At 38.8% G+C, this 18,151-nt stretch overlaps 1 protein-coding gene across 1 annotated transcript in view; it reads right to left on the bottom strand.

The window, feature by feature from the left end:
- Positions 1-4,031: 4,031 nt before the first annotated feature.
- Positions 4,032-18,151, bottom strand: part of LOC103397693 (protein crumbs homolog 1-like) — a 14,796-nt gene continuing 676 nt past the window's right edge. Inside the window, exons 2-13 of the mRNA XM_008336054.3 lie at positions 13,599-14,294; positions 13,023-13,218; positions 12,346-12,485; positions 11,594-11,773; positions 11,276-11,389; positions 9,391-10,344; positions 7,803-8,344; positions 7,228-7,393; positions 6,127-6,988; positions 5,843-5,959; positions 5,605-5,731; positions 4,032-4,956 (exon numbers count right to left, since the gene is read on the bottom strand). Of these exons, the coding sequence (XP_008334276.1) occupies positions 4,735-4,956; positions 5,605-5,731; positions 5,843-5,959; positions 6,127-6,988; positions 7,228-7,393; positions 7,803-8,344; positions 9,391-10,344; positions 11,276-11,389; positions 11,594-11,773; positions 12,346-12,485; positions 13,023-13,218; positions 13,599-14,294 (4,316 nt within the window). The 3' untranslated portion in view covers positions 4,032-4,734. The remainder of the gene's footprint in view (positions 4,957-5,604; positions 5,732-5,842; positions 5,960-6,126; positions 6,989-7,227; positions 7,394-7,802; positions 8,345-9,390; positions 10,345-11,275; positions 11,390-11,593; positions 11,774-12,345; positions 12,486-13,022; positions 13,219-13,598; positions 14,295-18,151) is intronic.

The following is an 18,151-nucleotide window of genomic DNA, read 5'->3' as shown; positions in this document are numbered from 1 at the left end:
GAAATAAAAAAGCTAAATGTCTTTCATGTTTGCCCCATCGTTGTCCATATTTCTTAAAAAATGTGAATTTTGCAGTGCACTGTGACTCTCTTATCACTCTCTAAAACTATGACTTGATTTAAATGAGGAGACATGGACTAACAGCTATGCAAAGTAACAGGAGTACTGAGTACAGTGTTTTCTAGCAACTTTGTACTCTTTTTTATTAGTAATTCTAACTGGCTGCTTTATGATTGGCTGATACAAGCTATTGACTACTGTAAGAGGCTGCCATTGGTGGTGTTGGCCCTGACATCTCAGCTCACTCAGCGGGGCCTCAGTTGCTATGGGCTGTCTGACAGGGAATCACACAGCAAAAGGCACATCAGCCTGTTCAGGAGGTCTATGTGACATGGATCTATCCCAACTGACAGGACTCTAGGATTGTTAGGAATATTTGTCCTTACTGTGGGTCTCCAGTTGGGCTCGTTGTGGCATTAATGTCCATTTGCCCCACACACAGTTTCCTAGAGTGGCTGACAGGGGAGCACTGTGTCTTGCCAGCTTAATTGTACCTTACAGCCTAGATGTGTGAGAGCACCTTACTCACCCTAAGGGCAAAGCCCAGAAGGGGCTCCTCAACGAATCAACGATGAATATCTCTAGAGCTGGCTGGCTTGATGGACATGCTGCTACTGTGCATAAACATGTGTGTTATGAACACACACACACGTTTCCTCATGCATGCTATATCCTTTAAGGAATTTGTACAAGTCTGATCTGTGCAAAAAATTTCCAGAAAAAATGAAAAATGCTGGAATTGTCTTTTTTAATCTGATTAATCACAGGAAAGTGGATGGGTTGATCTTGGCAAATTGTGATGACAATAATTAAATGAATAAATGATTAATCAAGACAAAACAATGTATTAAATATACTGTAAATTGTAACAGCAGGTTGATGTATGTGTTGAATGTTTGTTTTTGTTTTTTTTCATTTGTGACTAATCAAAAGTATTAGAGACATCCCCATACTGATCTTACTTAAAGCATCCACCCAAATTATACAGGAAAAATAAGCTTTATTTTCGGTAAATATCAGTGCTGGTCAAGCTGACACAACACTACTACTAATACAACGCTACTTTCAAATTTATCTACTATCGACCTCAGTCAAAGCCCTCATCTCCAGTTTCACCATTTAAATACCACCCAATGATTGGATAAACGGTTGAGCTCATTATAACGGGGTGACAATGAAGTACTGCCAAATATGAACAAGGATACAACATATAAACAGATGAACACTCACCCCTTCACCCACTCACCCTGTGCCAAGATGGAACCTTAAAAGCAGCGCGCTCCCACTGGGACACTCGACGCTGTCGGACCAGGAAGTGCATTGGTTCGAACATGAGTATGGATGTGTTTTAGATTCGGATACGGTTTGAAGGGTGAAGCGGCAGCAGAAGTTACCTCACTGTCCGCTATGGTGTTAAAATTGATTTTCTCGGGGATATACTGTGTTGTGGTTGTTTGTGTTCGTTGGTTGAACTTTTAGCGTTTAGCATGCCGGTGTATATGTCCGCAGTGCCTTATGGGTAGTGGAGTCCCTGTAACGTCGGCGCTATTTCTTCCATTCAACCTCGGAGAGTCACAGTGCACTGCAAAATCAATTAAAACTTTTTAAGAAATATGGACAATGATGGGGCAAACATGAAACACATTTAGCTTTTTTATTTCTTAGGGTCAACAATAGTTATAATATAATAGTTATAATAACGATTGAAATCTAAACTGTAATAAACTGATTATCTTAATGCTTATCAGTGTTATTGGATTCTGTCTCCAACAGCACATCCGTCTACACAAAAGTGTTGTTGTAGATGGAAGTTTTTGCTTTTATTTTACAGAACGCAACTTATATCACAGAAAAATACCCCATAACCCCCTAATACGCAAGTTCTCTTAATTTTTATATATATTTGTTTTTGTTTTAACATCTAATTATGTCAAAGCGAAGCTTGGCGTCCCTCATGAAATCAGTCAGACTCATAACGCCCCCTGCAGCCCTAATCACTCATGTCCATTGTCATTGTCAGGTGCGTGTTCTAGTCAGCAACAGTCCTTTTGGCAATCTAATGAGCAACAGAGTGACAGAACTCCAAAACCAAGCTTTGAATTCAGAGATTCTATTCTAAAAATCTAAACTATACTACATATCCTTCTGCTATTTCTTGTTGAGGCTGAATAACTTTCCACAGCTACTACAGATTCACACACACCATTTGTTTGTAATAATTAGAACTTCATTCCTCAGACATCCTCCCAGTCCTCCCCAGGACTGTATTAAACACAATGACTCTTCTTGTTCTTTCTGCTGCTTAATTTTGCATTATTATCTTAACTCCTCTACTCCTCTACCAACCTCCTCCGTGTACACACACTTCACACCATCTTCTAAGGGATCTTTCTCTTTATCTCCTGCCTTGCTTATTGCTCCACCATAATATATCTATTATATCTAAGAATGGGAATCAAGAACTAGTTCTTGTAGCGAACTAGCTCCCAATGGTCCAGTTGCTTAACAATTTCATTGGACTATTGCTTGGTGATGTACAGTATTTGACATTGCATCACATGCTCCTTAATTTGGAGTATTTACAAGAGAAGAAAGGTTGTGTTTAATGCAGACCATTTTTCCTGATTTCTGCCCACCACCAGTTTTCCAGTCTATCCATGATTAGTCTTGTAAATAAATGTTTGATAAAATGAACATTTTGCCTACTTCTGTACTTCTGTACTACTCGTTGAATGATTAAATCAACTTGTTACTCACGTAGTGGTGCCTTGTTTCCCTAGTGATGGATCAACTGTGTGCTTGTCACACACACCTGTGCATTGGTGATAGCTGTGTATCTGTCACACAGGTGTTTTGATTGTGAACATTGTGTGGTCACACAAACATGTGCATCAGTTGCAGCTGTTGTTATCCTTCTGCCCTACTGTGTATGGCTGCAGTTGTGTATAGGACACAGTTATATGCATCACTCTTTGGATGTGTCACTGTGTTTCAGAAGAGGTTTTCTTTTCCTTTTAAATAAATAGTAGCACATGTTTTAAATACTTACATTATTGTTTAAATATATTTTAAAAAACTAATTATTATAAATTTGTAGTATTTTACTGTGTTTTATTGTAATCTACAGGTTCCTGTAACTTCCAGACTACAGGACCTGTTTCTATCCTAATGCTGCAGTCATATCTTACTATTTATTATTAAATAAGATCAATATTAGCATAATTAATATTTCACATCTAACTCTACTAATAAAGTTATCTTTCACTTTCTGTTCAGGAAAATGGCTAAACACGAGTCTAAATTGGTTTTCTTTTTCGTTGACATCAAATCACTTGCTCAGTCTGTCATCATTATTGTCTATAAATATTTTATCTTGTCTTGATGAAGACAATTCCAATGTAATATTAGTTGATTAACATGTGCCAACAAGGCCCACACATCAGCTAGAAGGTGGCTTGAGTTGTTTAGTCAATATATGGTGTTTGTTAATGTTATCAAGTGAATATCTTCTGCTCTGGTGTATAAAAAACAGAACCATGTCTAACCGTGCTACAGTTTGTACAAGAAATTACATAAAAACATCCAGCAAAGATCATGACTTAGGACTTGGCTTTGAAGGCACATAAGGCAAACAAATCCCCTGACATTACTGTGTTTGAGGAGCATTTAAGAATCCTTAATAATTGATGGTGGATGATAGTGCACATGAAAACAGTAATACATAAAGCAATGCAGTAGGTCACAATCACTCCAAGGTCCTTGTGGCATCCTTGCTGGACAAACAAGTTACTGGGTGACAGACTGAAAATAGACTCTTGTTTACACCTAACTAGCAATCTGGGAAGATTATAGTATGACTTGAAGAAAAAGAAATCAGGAATAGTGAAACCAATGAAATCTCACACATTCTTAGAAAGAATGTATTAACCCAAAACAATCTGAGTAACAGTAGGAAAAGGCATTATTTAAAATTCTATTTTCTTGTTTTTTTAATGTACATTATTAACATGTGTGATGACCACAGTGCAGCTGTATTATTTCTACCAATACAAGTGTTTTCCATCAAACAAAATAACGTGTCTTCTTTATCAACATTCTTATTACAACACTAAAATATGACATAAATACAGTTTAAAAAAAACAACATTGAATCCAATGGGTATAAAATACAAAAACAGTCTTATTGAGCATTTAATGACGTCTACAGAGTCTGCACTGATGTCCTCTGAGTCAATGTAGGAGTCAATAACTACCACTTGACCCTATATATTTCACATTATGACTTCATAGTTTCCTTATGTCCTTTGTTCAGCAGCTCACAGTGCTATAATAATCACAATGGACAGTCTAAGAGGAATACGGTTATTCAAGATCTGTAGTGATGGTAACACAATTTAACTCTTGCTATATTTCAGACTGTCAGAATAAACGTCTGAGCATCCACAGGTGCATCTTAAAAACCCAACTTCATATTGTCATCGGGACATCCAGTGTTACAGCATTGTCTTGAAACCTTCCTGTCAGTCTTGTCAAAACACATCCACCCTTCTGTTTTTATTAGGGTTTTTCTTCTTCCAGTAACTCGCTTCACACAGTATTGTTTGTGTAGTGCAAGGCAGACCAGCATTATCCCACTGCTGGACATCTGTTCAGTACATGCCACATCTGTGGCTCTCATATTAACCTCTCTTCTGGAGGAACTTTGAGAACGCTGCCCATCTCTAGCCTTGCCCCTGCCACCTCCTGTGAGCTGGGGCTATATGTGCCTTCTGACTGTCGCTTCTTACGGGCTGTGGTAAAAAGGAAGAAGACTACCAGGAGAGTGAGTAACATACACAGCGTGGTCAGAGGGATGGTCACTGCAAGCCAGGGTACTCGTTCAGTACTCTGCTCTTTCTGCAAAAGCACAATTGACTCAGATTAAAACCTTTTAAAATGATGACTGTAACATAAAATGTATATAAATATTTTGCTATCAAATAAAAATTGAATCTGTCTTTGATACTAAAAACTAGCATAATTTGGATATTAGTAAACACAACATTTTAAATTGACATTTGCATTGTCAGGATCTATTCTCTACAGGGTTTTAAAACCGCATCAGATTTTGTGAACAATTTTTTTTTTACCATGGGTATAAAATGAAACAAAAATCAACCTGTTCAGTGGTTATGTTGTTTACACATTTTCTATTGATTAAACTTAAATGGAAATTTTAAAGGAATTTGTTGCACAAATGTGCAGAAACATTATTTTCTCATTATTTTGAAAGCAATCAGGGCTCGTCTTTTTTTTTTAGAGGCACAGCACCAAAGGACCCACATAGCTCTAGGATCCAGTGTTTAGGGACGTCAGCTCTATGATATAACCATGTTTTAGTAAACCTGGATTTGAAATTAAAAGATTTTTGCCATGGTTATTTTTACAAGTACAATATATCTAAAATATTGCTACAAGATGACCTACGGTAAACGTAAAGCAAAGTTTCCAGGTAGATTTTAGACCTGATGTGCTGCAAAACCAAAAATGCTTTTGAGCACTTACCTTGGCCTCACACGTTAATCCAGTAAAGCCTGGTACACACATACACTGGAAGTTGTCAAGTTTGTCCAGACATGTGGCATTGTTCAGACACGGATTGGAGCCACACTCGTCTATTTCTGTCTCACACCTCAGAAACAAACAAACAAACAGGATGGAAACATAAAGTCGACTTGCAGCAGAAGGCCTATGTACAAGCAAGCACACGTTTGTGTTTGTTTATTATGGTTCCCATGGTTACCTGAAACCAGTGAATCCAGACTTGCAGATGCAGTTTCCTTCCATGTTGCTTTCTATACAAACGCCTTCATTGAGACATTCAGTTTCTGCATCACATTCAACTGGAGATGAGCGCCACCTGTTAGAAATGGGAACATACATTATTTTTACACCAACAACTTTTGCAATCAGTATTACTATACTATGTATCACTATTTCATAGTTATATAAATGGTACATATAAACCATGTTTACAATAATATGGTTAAATTAGCACAATAGAAACATTGAAAGGTGTGTACTCACTGACAGCGCTTGCCAATGTAACCAGGTGGACAGGAACACGTGTCAGCATCTGCTGTTTTAATGCATGCTCCTCCATTCATGCATTTATATTCCAGACAATTATCTAGTTCTTCTTGGCAGTTTTTCCCTGTGTATCCTGGCAGACAGTGACACTGGTAATCTGCTAGGAGGTCTTCACAGGTTCCATAGGCACAGGGACTTGAAGCACATTCATTAACCTCCATTTCACACAGACCTCCTGTCCAGCCAGAGGTACAGCTGCAGTTAAACTCAAAAAAATGGTCCTGACAAACTCCTGAGTTTTGGCATGGCTGGGAATCACAGACTGGTGTTCCTTGGCATCCTATAATTGGTTCACGGCCTCCGAGTCGGGCAAAGTGCTTCATCTGAGGGGTGTGTGGTACATGAATCAGTGGCAGATACACTCCACCGACTCTAATCTCCCCCAAACAACCGGAATATTTTTCAGCCAGCCAGATATGAGTATCAGTGGGAAAACTGAGGGTACCAGCAACACCAACGCTGCTGCCTGCTCTTTTCCCATCTACATCGAGATACCAGCCTGATGCTGCCTGCGTGGAATCTACCATGGTGAGTTGAATATGATGCCACGATCCGTCTGCGATGGTCCAATCGCTTGTGAACACCACCACTGTTGCATTTTCTCCAGTGTTCAGCTTAACCAACAGGGAGGAGTTGAGCAGACCTAGACAGAAGATTTCAGCTCTGCTAGTGGCACGCAATAAAATTCCATTGTGGTCGCGTGTTCTTATATTCAAGGTGATGTTTGTGACAGGGCTGACTGTGGAATTGGTGGACGTGTACTGGAGAGAGTTGTCATTAAATGAGGCTTCTGTTAGACCTGTAAGGGAAGAAGATCTTATTAGCATTTTTTTCGAGAATTATTGTGAGGATTATTATTGCACATGGAGGATTATTGCTGTTTTCCCACTCAATTTCAATTTGCTAATTTCTATTAGATACATTTTTATGTGTTTTTGTATCATTTTGTATTTGTTTTTCACAATTTCAGGTTAGCATTTGCCTTAACTGCACTTTAGATTGTTAAGACCAGAACTTTAGGTTACTTTAGAAACTTACACTCATAACCATCATGTAAGTCCACACAACGCGTTCCATCAGCACAAGGACTGTCGACACACCACAGACGTGTCTCACACAGTTGGCCTGAGAAATTAATAGAACAGTGGCATCTGAAGTCATTCCATGTGACTTCACAGTGTCCACTGTTGAAACAGGGTTCACCCTGCACACACACAAAAAAATGAATTAATAACTTACTACAGGCACTCAGAATCACTTGTTTGATCTCACACCAAGTTCAATTTCAGGGAATACAGTGAACATATAAGACTGAGAAATAAAAAAATCAGCTGTAAAAGGTATTGTGCAGTAGCTTGCTTTGTACAGATCCTTAATAATAATAATCAATACAACATACATTACATTTTCTGAATGGTAAACAGATGTACTCTCTCATCTATTGTCCAAATAAGATCTATAGTGAATGGATGAATGAATGGATGGATGGATGGATATATAAATAGATCTAGAACAGCTGACAGCTGATCTATAATTACAAGAGTAGCAAATATGGAACACTAAATCTGTACATTCTGCTGACTGAAAAAACTGTTCTTGTAGACGACTCATACCTTGCATGTATCATCACTCTGGCATCCCATCATCACATATTCCATTCTAGTGGCTTTGTAAACTTTGATTCTTTCTTGATGATCCTCCATAGACAGATGCTTGTCATCCAGGCGGATGTCCTGCAAACAGCCTTTAAAGTGTCCACCCCAGGTTTTCATGGTTTTACCTGCAGGAAGTCCCCCAACATAAGCAACATCCCCTGCCTCTACTCTGTTGCTTCTGAAGGCATGATGGTTCCCTGTTTTATCAAAAAACACAGGGCCACTTTGAACCTTAACAGTGACCAAGTTGTTGTTTCCATCTGTCACAAACTTAGTTTCTGACAGCACTGTGGTGTAGGAGCTGTAGAGTGCGATTATGCCTTCCTTTAGGTAGATCGTAAGGTAGGGCTTTCCTTCTCGAGTGAGTTGAAGAAGCAGACCGTGAAGTTTGAGAGAGCGCAAGAAAAAGGTAACAGTGAAGTTGTCACCATGACTTTCTGAGATGCTGAAAGTAGAGAAGCTGCTGGTGTTCTCATGGCCAAAAGTCCAGGATGGGTATTCTAAGGTAGAAAAAGCACAAAGCTGTTAGATTTCATGGCAACAAGTACTGTATTTTCCTTACAATAAGTCACACTTTTTTTCATACTTCAGCTGGGTAAGCAACTTATTCTCAGGTGTGACTTACGGTATATATTAAAATATATGAATTCACATGTTTTCACACTGACCGCCGCTAGAGGGCACTCTAGGTTTGAGTACCAGTATCTGCTACTTCTATATATAGTTTTTTTTTTCATCCTTTGGCTGGTGCTACTTATACTCTAGAGCATGTGTGTCAAACTCAAGGCCCGGGGGCCAAATGTGGCCCGCCAGACCGTCTTGTGTGGCCCACGGGAGCTTAAAAAGCATTTAGTTTAGAGTTTAGAGTTTTTTCACCTATATAATTAAAAAAATTAATAACTGAACTGAACAATATTTGTAGCTTGAACAAATAATAATCAATTGCAGAAACATTTATTAGTCTGTTATTGAGTAGTTACATCCAAACCAGCGGTCCCTGACCTTTTCCGTGTTCCAAGGAGTGGTCAGCCAGTACCACCTGTTACCTGTGACCTTAAAATATTGCCAGATTATCTTTGAATTAAAAAAAGTAAATGGATATGACTGGATTTTCTTTGAATGTAGTAAATTAGTAAAAATGAAGTACATTTTTCTCATTGTGTCCCACTGTGGCCCGGTACCAAATGACCTATGGACTGGTAGTGGTCCGCGGACCAGGGTTTGGGGACCCCTGATCTATACAGTCTTCCATTTACAACTGGCCCTTCAAGGGGAGCTGTGATGCTGATGTGGCCCCCCGGTGAAAATGAGTTTGACACCACTGCTCTAGAGCGACTTGTAGTCCTGAAAATACGGTATGTACTTTTTCATTAGCAGTATTTACAGTTTTATGTAATGTCTGTGGAAACAAATTTTATTATATTCATATTAGGTAGCAGGACTTATAATTCACTTATGTAAAGTTTACAAACTTTTTGTTCTGCACTCAGGACAAAAAAAAACTTCTATTGACCAGAATGAATTACAAAGATTTTACAACTCTTACCTTTCTCACATCTTTTTCCGTAATAGGGCCGGCGGCAAAGACAACTAGCACGGACCCACATGTCCACACACTGCCCCTGTTGCATGCATGGGTCATCCTGACACCAGTCTTGTTTGCTGCATCCTAATTCTAGGCCCTTGTTCTCTTCTCTGATGTGGTTGTGTGGTATGAACAGCTTTTGGTCAACATGAAGGTCTTCCATACAGCCAATAAAGCCTTTCCTTCTGGACGTGTTGTGTAAATAATCCTGTGGTGCTCCTCCAACATAGAGCTGTTGAAAAGTGCTGGACTGAAGAAATGCCCGGTGCTTAGGGACCTCATTCTTTACCTGGCATCTCTCCTCATAGTTGTGTTTGTTTACTGTAAGGAAGAGACTATCATCCATGGTCACAGTAACCTGGTGCCATTCTCCATCATTCAGTGGTCCAGGACAGGTGACCTTGGTCACCTTCATTGACTTTACTACGGCCTGAACTGAGCCACCAACAAGCTCCAGGACCAAGTGGTGCTCTGCAGTTCCCTGGTAGTACAGCACCATATCAGGCAGAGTGGTCCTAAATCGGAACTGCATGTGGTGCTTGTGAACATAGTCACCAGACTGCTCTGTGCTTGCATTTTTGAAACCAGGCAGCTGCATGGAAACGTAGCCCTCAGAGTTAAACGAGAATGTTGTTGAGGTATTGCAGTGTGCTCCCGTCCAACCAGGTGGACACAGGCATGTGTAGCTATGATCTCCTCCAACAGTCAGTATTGGTGCACAAGCTGCCATGTTCTGACACATATGTTGATGACAGCCAATCAGACGAATATCACAGTCGCGTCCTCCCCATGGTTCTTGGCCAGTTTCTGGTGTCAAACAGTGACATCTGTATGAGTTAGTGGTATCTTCACAAGTGGCATTATTTTGGCAAGGATTGCTTTCACATTCATCAATATCCAGCTCACAGTGTGGGCCTGTATTTGGGGAGACAACACAATAAAGAATGGTTACTAGGATTATTAAGCATTGTTAAAAACTGTCTTGTCATTGATCAGTTAAGGACCTTTGGCCACACACACACTCTCTTTGCACTTGATGAATTTGCTAGGAGACCCCCAGTTAGTGGTTAAAGTTGATGGCTAACATGTGGATGATTTGCCATATTTTTCAGACTATAAATCGCTCCAGAGTATAAATCGCACCAGTGCCCTGTAGCAGCTGTCAGTGTGAAATTAACGAAGATGTAACTTTTCAGTGGTACAGGAGTAGCAGATACTGGTACACAAGCCTAGAGTGCCCTCTAGCAGCTCTCAGGGTGAAAATAGCAAAAATGTGAATTTATATATTTTAATATATAAATTGCACCTGACTATGCAATCCCAGCCAAAAGATGAAAAAAGTGCAACTTATAGTCTAGATAATACAGTAATGGCTTTAAAAATATAGTTTTAAATTTATCAGGTGTGATACAGATTTGAGTTAAAGTCTGTTGCTAATCATGTTCTTTTCTTTTTAGTGATGGACAGACAAGTGTCTTCATGAATGGTAAAATAACCAAGAAGGCCATAAGGAACAGTAAGCAGGAGAAAGAGGATTACTAGTTTATTGTGCTTCTCCGAGGACTTCACAGGCATTAGCTCTAGCTCTAGTGAAAGATGTATTAGACTTACCCAATAACTGATTCATTCATAAAGACATGCAAAAATGTATTTTAAAATCATTCAATACACTTTTGTAAGTCATTCTGATTGTCAGGTAAAAATATTCTTTAACTTCCCTATAGTTGGATTCACTAACACCAAAGGAAATGTAATTAAGCTGAGGGTCAGCAGAATCATTCACTCACAGGGTGAGAGAGAGGGTGATGGGCGATAAAGAGAAAAGAAGATTAGTTGTTCATCTTACCAGTGAATCCATCTGGACACACACACTGATAAGAGTTGACCATATCCTGACAATATGCTCCGTGCTGACATGGAGCATACTCACACTCGTCAATGTTGACAGAGCAGTTGTCTCCTGCCAATGGAAAAATACATGCTTTAATTGTGTCATAAAACATGTAGTTAATAACCTAATAACCTTTGACAAATAATTAAATTTCTTGTACTGTTTAATGTTTAACTATTTAAATATAAGAACTGTCAATTGTGAAGTGCACAAAGACAAAATGTTCTCTCTCCTATACAAATACAATTGACTGACTTGATAAAATAGCCTTACCAGTGAAACCAGGTTGACAGTGGCAAATAAATCCAGCAGCATTTTCATATGTGAATGTGCTGAGTTCAGGGACCAGGCCGTAGTTCCTTGTGTCTGATCGCTGAAAACAGTTTCCACCATTTTCACAGGGATGCTGTTCACACTCATTGATATCCACTTCACAGTTCTCTCCCTCATAACCTAAGTGTATCAATACAAATGTTGGCAAAGAAACACGTTAGAACGATATTATCACACAAGCACAGTTAAATTAAGATTACTATATTAAATTAATTAAACTTGGTCAATACTAACAGTTAAATTTATTGAAAGACTTATGCAGTTATTCCCAACCACTGTGTCATGGCACTCTAGCATGTCGTTATTTATCATTAGGTGCGCCATCTTTGCTTGTCAAAGTTCAAACGGCAGAACAATTAAATACTCTTCTGCTAGGTGGCAGCAGGTGGCTATGAAAACTAAAAAAAAGATAATCAGAGCGGTTGAAGAAGATCTTTGTGAGTATCTTTCTTCAATTCCTGCCAGTATATCAACGTTATATTTAACTAAACAGGCCGAGATTTTTATATTTTATTACATATAATTTTTGTGAGATTTGTTTGGTGGTGTGCCGTGGGGTTTTTCTTGATGATGACATATGTGCTGTGGCTCAAAAAAGTTGGGAAACACTGCTATGGTGTGATAGTTAGTAACAGTTCTGATGACACAGTTATGAAAATCTAAAATATTTTAGTATTCTAAATTGGGACTACCTGGCCAGCAGATGCAGGTGTACTGGTTAATCCCCTCCATGCAGGTGGATCCATGTTTGCAAGGGTTAGAGGCACATTCAGGAATATCTATTTCACAGTGGTCACCAAAAAATCCTGTCTCCGTGCAGTCACATTCATAACTGTAAACAGAAAAAATAAGGGTGAATTTTAAAAAAAATGGCTGTAATTCTTGCCTCAAGATTTGATGTGACAAAACATGTAATTTTTATAGTATTGATATTATGTCCTGCTCTAGAAGCAAATAAAAAGAAACTGTCTACGCCGAACCCTAACCCCAATGCAGCTTATCCTTTGGTGTAGCTTTTTACTCCATCAAGAGGATTCACAGAGTTTGGAAGTGAGAAACAAAGAAATCAAACACGCATGCACAAGGAAAATGTATCAAAGCCAGCAAAATGATTGACTTTATATTCACTTATTGTTTGATTAATGGATTTTTTTGATTGATTTATTCCCAGGCCTAAGTCTAAGCAATGCTCATGCTGCTCTGTGTATCACTTACACACCTCTCACATTTCACAAAAATAATTTAATATTTAAGAAGGTATCAATTTCTATTGCTCAAGTGAAGTAAACTGCTGCTACTGAATCACGTTTTGGAGTAATTTAATTACCTATCAAGTTGTCTTTTTTATTGTCAGTTCTAGAATTCTTACCTGTTGACACCATCGATGCACTTGCCTGCATTCAGACAAGGCATGCTGACACATTCATCAATATTGACCTCACAGATGTAGCCCTGGAATCCAGCTGCACACTCACAGCTGAACATTGCAATGTAGTCTAGACAGGTGGCGCCATTGCGGCAGGGATGTTCCTCACACTCATCAATCTCCTCCTCACAGTTAAATCCTGGTTTGAATGAAGGAGGAATAGCAGTCGGCAAAAAGAGTGGAAACAGATCTCAGTATCTGAATGACAGTACAGACCACACAGACAAGGACTATTTGTCACTTTGTGATTACTGCAATTAGTGCCGCCAAAATTCCCTTGAAAAATGCAATCTGCCGTATTTTGGCACAAGAAATATTACCTTAAGAATATTACCCACTGAAAATATTTAACGTGCACATGATCTTCAAGGTTCAAACTCACTATCCCATCATATACTCTCTTTACAGTACATCAGTTCAGAGTCACTTTTCTAAATGTAGTTATCCAAAATAAGCATGGTAAAATGCAGAAAACAAATACACATCTTGGTTAGAGACTTAATACTTGTACCGCCTTACCTTTAAAGCCTTGAGCACAGTAGCAGGTGTAGTAGTCCACCTCATCCAGACATGTACCATTGTTCTGACAAGGGTGTGAGGCACATTCATTAATGTCCAAATCACAATGGTAGCCTTGAAATCCAGGCACACAGAAACACTGGTAGGTGTTGATCCCATCTCTACAGATGGCTCCATTCTGACAGGGGCCTGACTCACAATCATCAATGTTCTCCTCGCAGTACAACCCTTGGTACCCAGCATAACAATAGCACAAAGGACCTGTGTCAAGGATGTCCACACAGGTGCCATGATTCTGGCATGTTTCGTTTAAGCAGATGGGAACACTTTCTTGGCAGTCCTCACCTTTAAATCCAAGCGGACAATGACAGGAATATGTGTTGATTCCGTTGAGACAATGTGACTTGGTACCATTGCAGGGGTTGCTAAGACATTCGTCTATGTCCTCAGTGCAGTTGAGTCCTGTAAATCCTGCTGGGCAGTGGCATGTATACTCATGGGTCCCAAGTTTGCTGGTGCAGTTTTCACATGGTGCTGAGATACAGGCGTCATACAGTTCATCACATCTTTTCCCCATGTACCACACTGGTTTTTTGGGGCACAAGCACGCATAGTCATCCATGTATTCAAAGCATGTGGCACCATTGTTGCAGGGAGATGAGAGACACTTGTCAGCTGCCACTGTACACAGGAAGCCTGAAAAAGGAGAGTAATTGGAATTCTGTTAATTATGGAGTATAGATGAGATATAATGAGCAAAGTTTTTGCCAGACTTGTTACCCAGGACCATAGGAGATCCTTATTGTTTAAATAAGGGGCAATTGCACTTGTTTAGAAAGTACATTTCCAAATGAATGTTACCACAAATATATACAGGATTTCGATCCCATCCCTGGAGTGGAATGCTGTATGGCTTCTAAATGCAACATTCAAAAGCAACTAGACAACTGATATCTTTGTTATCAGTATACAAAGGACAAACCATGAAAAAAAAGTGAATTCAAATCAAAACAAAATGAAAAAATAATTAAATCAAGACTGTAACTCACTAAAAATATGGTATACTGCATGTTAGTGTTTTCAATATTTTCATATTGTTGGTGCTCACATATATACATCTTTGTGTTCCTAAGTATTGGGATTTAGGAGCATGGGAAAGCAAAGAGCCTGAACTCTGACCTTTTCTCTTCACTTGCTGCCTATTAAAACTCTTTGTCCTTCACCAGCTCAATTTCTACCAGTACCTAAAGAAATTAGATTGTCCACCTTCATGTATGATTTAGAAGAGTCAAACCACTTAGTGTTGCTAAAATAATCCTCTTTGCTGGTAACCAGCTTTTGTAGGGGAGCAGAGAGCTGCTTCCCTGGGCTGCTGCCAGCTATAGTCACATGCTCTACACAAGTTTTACTGACATCAGTTGTGTGGTGGTCATCACGTTATCTCAATTGTTGATTTCAGCTATCTTATAGTTGTTAGATCATTAGTTGTAGAGGGCAGTAGTTTAGTCGGTTCCATATGTAGCAGTTTAGCACCCCTGCCTCGAAAGCAGAGAGCAGAGAGTCCTAGGTTTGATTTCCAGAGAAACCACATGCTTGGTGACTGCTGGGGGCAGCCTGTTAACAGCATATCTGAATTTAAATATGGGATCTATATAGATCAAATTGTTATTATTATTATTATTATTATTATGGAGCAGGTGGAGATAAAATTTACAAAAAATATAAATTTAATTTACTATATAAATACCTATTTTTATACATGCTTTCTCTAGGTAGTAATGGTAATTGTTCTTCCTATGCGGTCTGTTGACCCCCAGCCCAAGTTTTCTCCCTTATCCACACAAACATACACCCACCCATATCACTACGTGTCTCAAGATGGACTGTGCTATCACACCCCCACATTCACCACTTACACACACACTCCTTCTTCATGACTGCCACTAGGAGTGTGTCTACAACCTGGCACTATTACTATCTTTGTTACTGTAGCGTCTTTCTGTTCGATGTGGGTCTATGGGGATTGGTCGCTATGGATGATTTAGCAGTTTTATTTGTTACATTGTGTTTTGCATTTCCATTGGTTATTTCTTACCATTGAAAATGACAAATAAAGATCTAAAGTCTAATGTTTACCACCTCCCTAATCCCAAATGACTTCTCACACATTCCACAGAACTGATAAGTTCTACTTCAAGTCATCCCCACCTCCTACTTGTCGTAGCTCATAGCATCTGCAAAGTGGGGCTGATCCCAGGCAGTGACTGGTACCAGTGACTCAGTCCGGCAGTAAAACTAAGCAGACATAATCAATCAAACCACAGATGCTTTCTTCAAGCCTGAGGGTGTCTATTGAGGAGAATAAAAGCAAGTGTTAAAATAGGTTAACAAGTGATCCCAAGGGTGAGAACCCTTTTTTAGGAAACTGTATCTGTAGTATTTAAAGCATTTGTACTACACTATAAGCTGCAAACAAATCAGAAACTGTCTCAGACATTTAAGCTCATTAACTGATAATCACCTTTTTCAAAAACATGTAGCCCAAAAAATATTGCATGAAATGGACTGCTGAGCTTAGTTGAGTGCTTGTTATAGCTAGGGAAGGATACAAAGGATTTTCTATTTAAGACATAATGACTCTATATGAACTCTTAAACTGAGGATGAAGAATGCTCACATCAGACAAAAACCACAGTTCTGGCTCCTTTTAACAGTTTGGTTGCGCTATAATACTGTGTCCAGTGAGACATTAAGACCAAATATAATAACAGATACTGCTAATTGAATTTCAGAAATTAAGGCTTTTACACAAAGTTGAAATGACACAAACACTTGTAACACAAGTAATGTTGTCTGGGCCTCGTGTCCATGATTCTACTGGAACATTTTGTTTTGTGCCTCTGTGCTTGCTGCCTCTGCTACAGCTATTACTAATCCACAATCACCAGGTCCAGCTTTTTACTAATGTAACTTAAGACATTTTTGGTTTTTGGTAAAACTACTAGTTGTTTTCATTTATTTGAAAGGTGTGGTGATCCTCTGACGATGTAAAAACATCTAGACCTGTGAGAATATGTTGTGTTGGCCTCAGTAAGCTGTTTTAAAACATATGCTAATGCCTCTGCCATAGCTGTGCACTCAGACTCAAAATCCGTTGCCATAGTGACGTTCAACAATTCAACCCACTTACCAAACCCTTTTTCTTCCCTGCCACCTTTTAACTGACCTTCAGACTGCCTGTATAAACTAGTGACTAACTAAGCTGGCTGGAAAAATGGTGTACTGGATTTTCTTGAGGTTCATAAGGTCTCTCTCACACACACACACACACCAGTTGCCAGTTGCACACTTGCTTTTGAGGTTATTATGATGACCTGAAGGACTGAGAATATCGACAAATATATAATTTAGAACGGTTTGGTGGGCCGGATTAAAAAGCTAAATGGGTCGCTTCCGGACCACGGGCCTTAGTTTGCCCATGCCTGGTCTAGATGTACTTTAGATGTACAAACAATGTTATGACTCTCCACTTCTACTTTGTAGAGAGGTTGTACCCAAACGAACCGTAAGGTAATTTAACTGTGGCTATTCCTGTTACTCCCTTATTAGATATACGTATAATAGAGCTGTAGAGAATATCCAAACATCTAAGCTTCAGCAAATCATACATGTCAAACCAAAATATTAGTCACTTTGCGATTAGTTTGTTGATTAAAATAAAAACAACAAATAAATATTAATCTTGTGGCTTCCAAAATGTACTACTGTGTAAACAAACACATCACATTAAAAAAAAAAACAAAAAAAATATACGTTAGTCTTGATATTCAGTGGTGACCTTAAAACAGTGAGAAACGTCACAAATTACACTTGCTAACAGCCAAAAGTTTTGCTGCCTTCAATAGACATTGTTTGTCTCACCGTACAATAACAACAGGTTTAGGCTTCATCACCAGTCACTATTCTGGTCAAATTCTCAAACTATTCTGGTCAATGTGAAATTCTCAAACTTCATGTGTCACATGAGTTAACAATACTCTGCCTTTGATTTTTATTTTTCTGTCCACATGTCATTACACCTTACTAAATGAACCTTGGAGAAAAAAAGAGCTCACCAGTGACTACAGGCTTGTGTGAAAAGCCATTACTGATCTTGTGAATGAAGTGAGAATTTATACAGTACATACAGTATACAACTTTTAACTGTTTAAACTGTTGCTTCTGCAAACAGCAAGTTTTTCTGTTGCCACAGAATGCAGGTTGCCTCAACTTATTCAGCAACGTCTGTTGACATTAGACAGTATATAGGACATACCGTAGATAGATAGTACTTTATTACAAAGATTATTTTAACAAAGAGTTCGGTATGAGTTGTCTCAGGGGTCCACCATTTTTTCTGTCTCAGTATTTAAGGATGCTTTAACAACACAGATGACCATTGGTCGACTAATTTCGTAGTATTTTACTAAATAAATTCTATATAATTTAGGTACATAACTTTATATTTAAGTCTTTGGATTGGCAAGATGGAAAAAACATGTGCATTGGACTGT

The sequence above is a fragment of the Cynoglossus semilaevis genome, chromosome Z (genome assembly GCF_000523025.1).
Source record: "Cynoglossus semilaevis isolate Cse_v1.0 chromosome Z, Cse_v1.0, whole genome shotgun sequence".
NCBI lineage: Eukaryota > Metazoa > Chordata > Actinopteri > Pleuronectiformes > Cynoglossidae > Cynoglossus > Cynoglossus semilaevis.
Note: the sequence above shows the minus strand (reverse complement) of the source record. Positions and strands in the feature narration are given on the sequence as shown.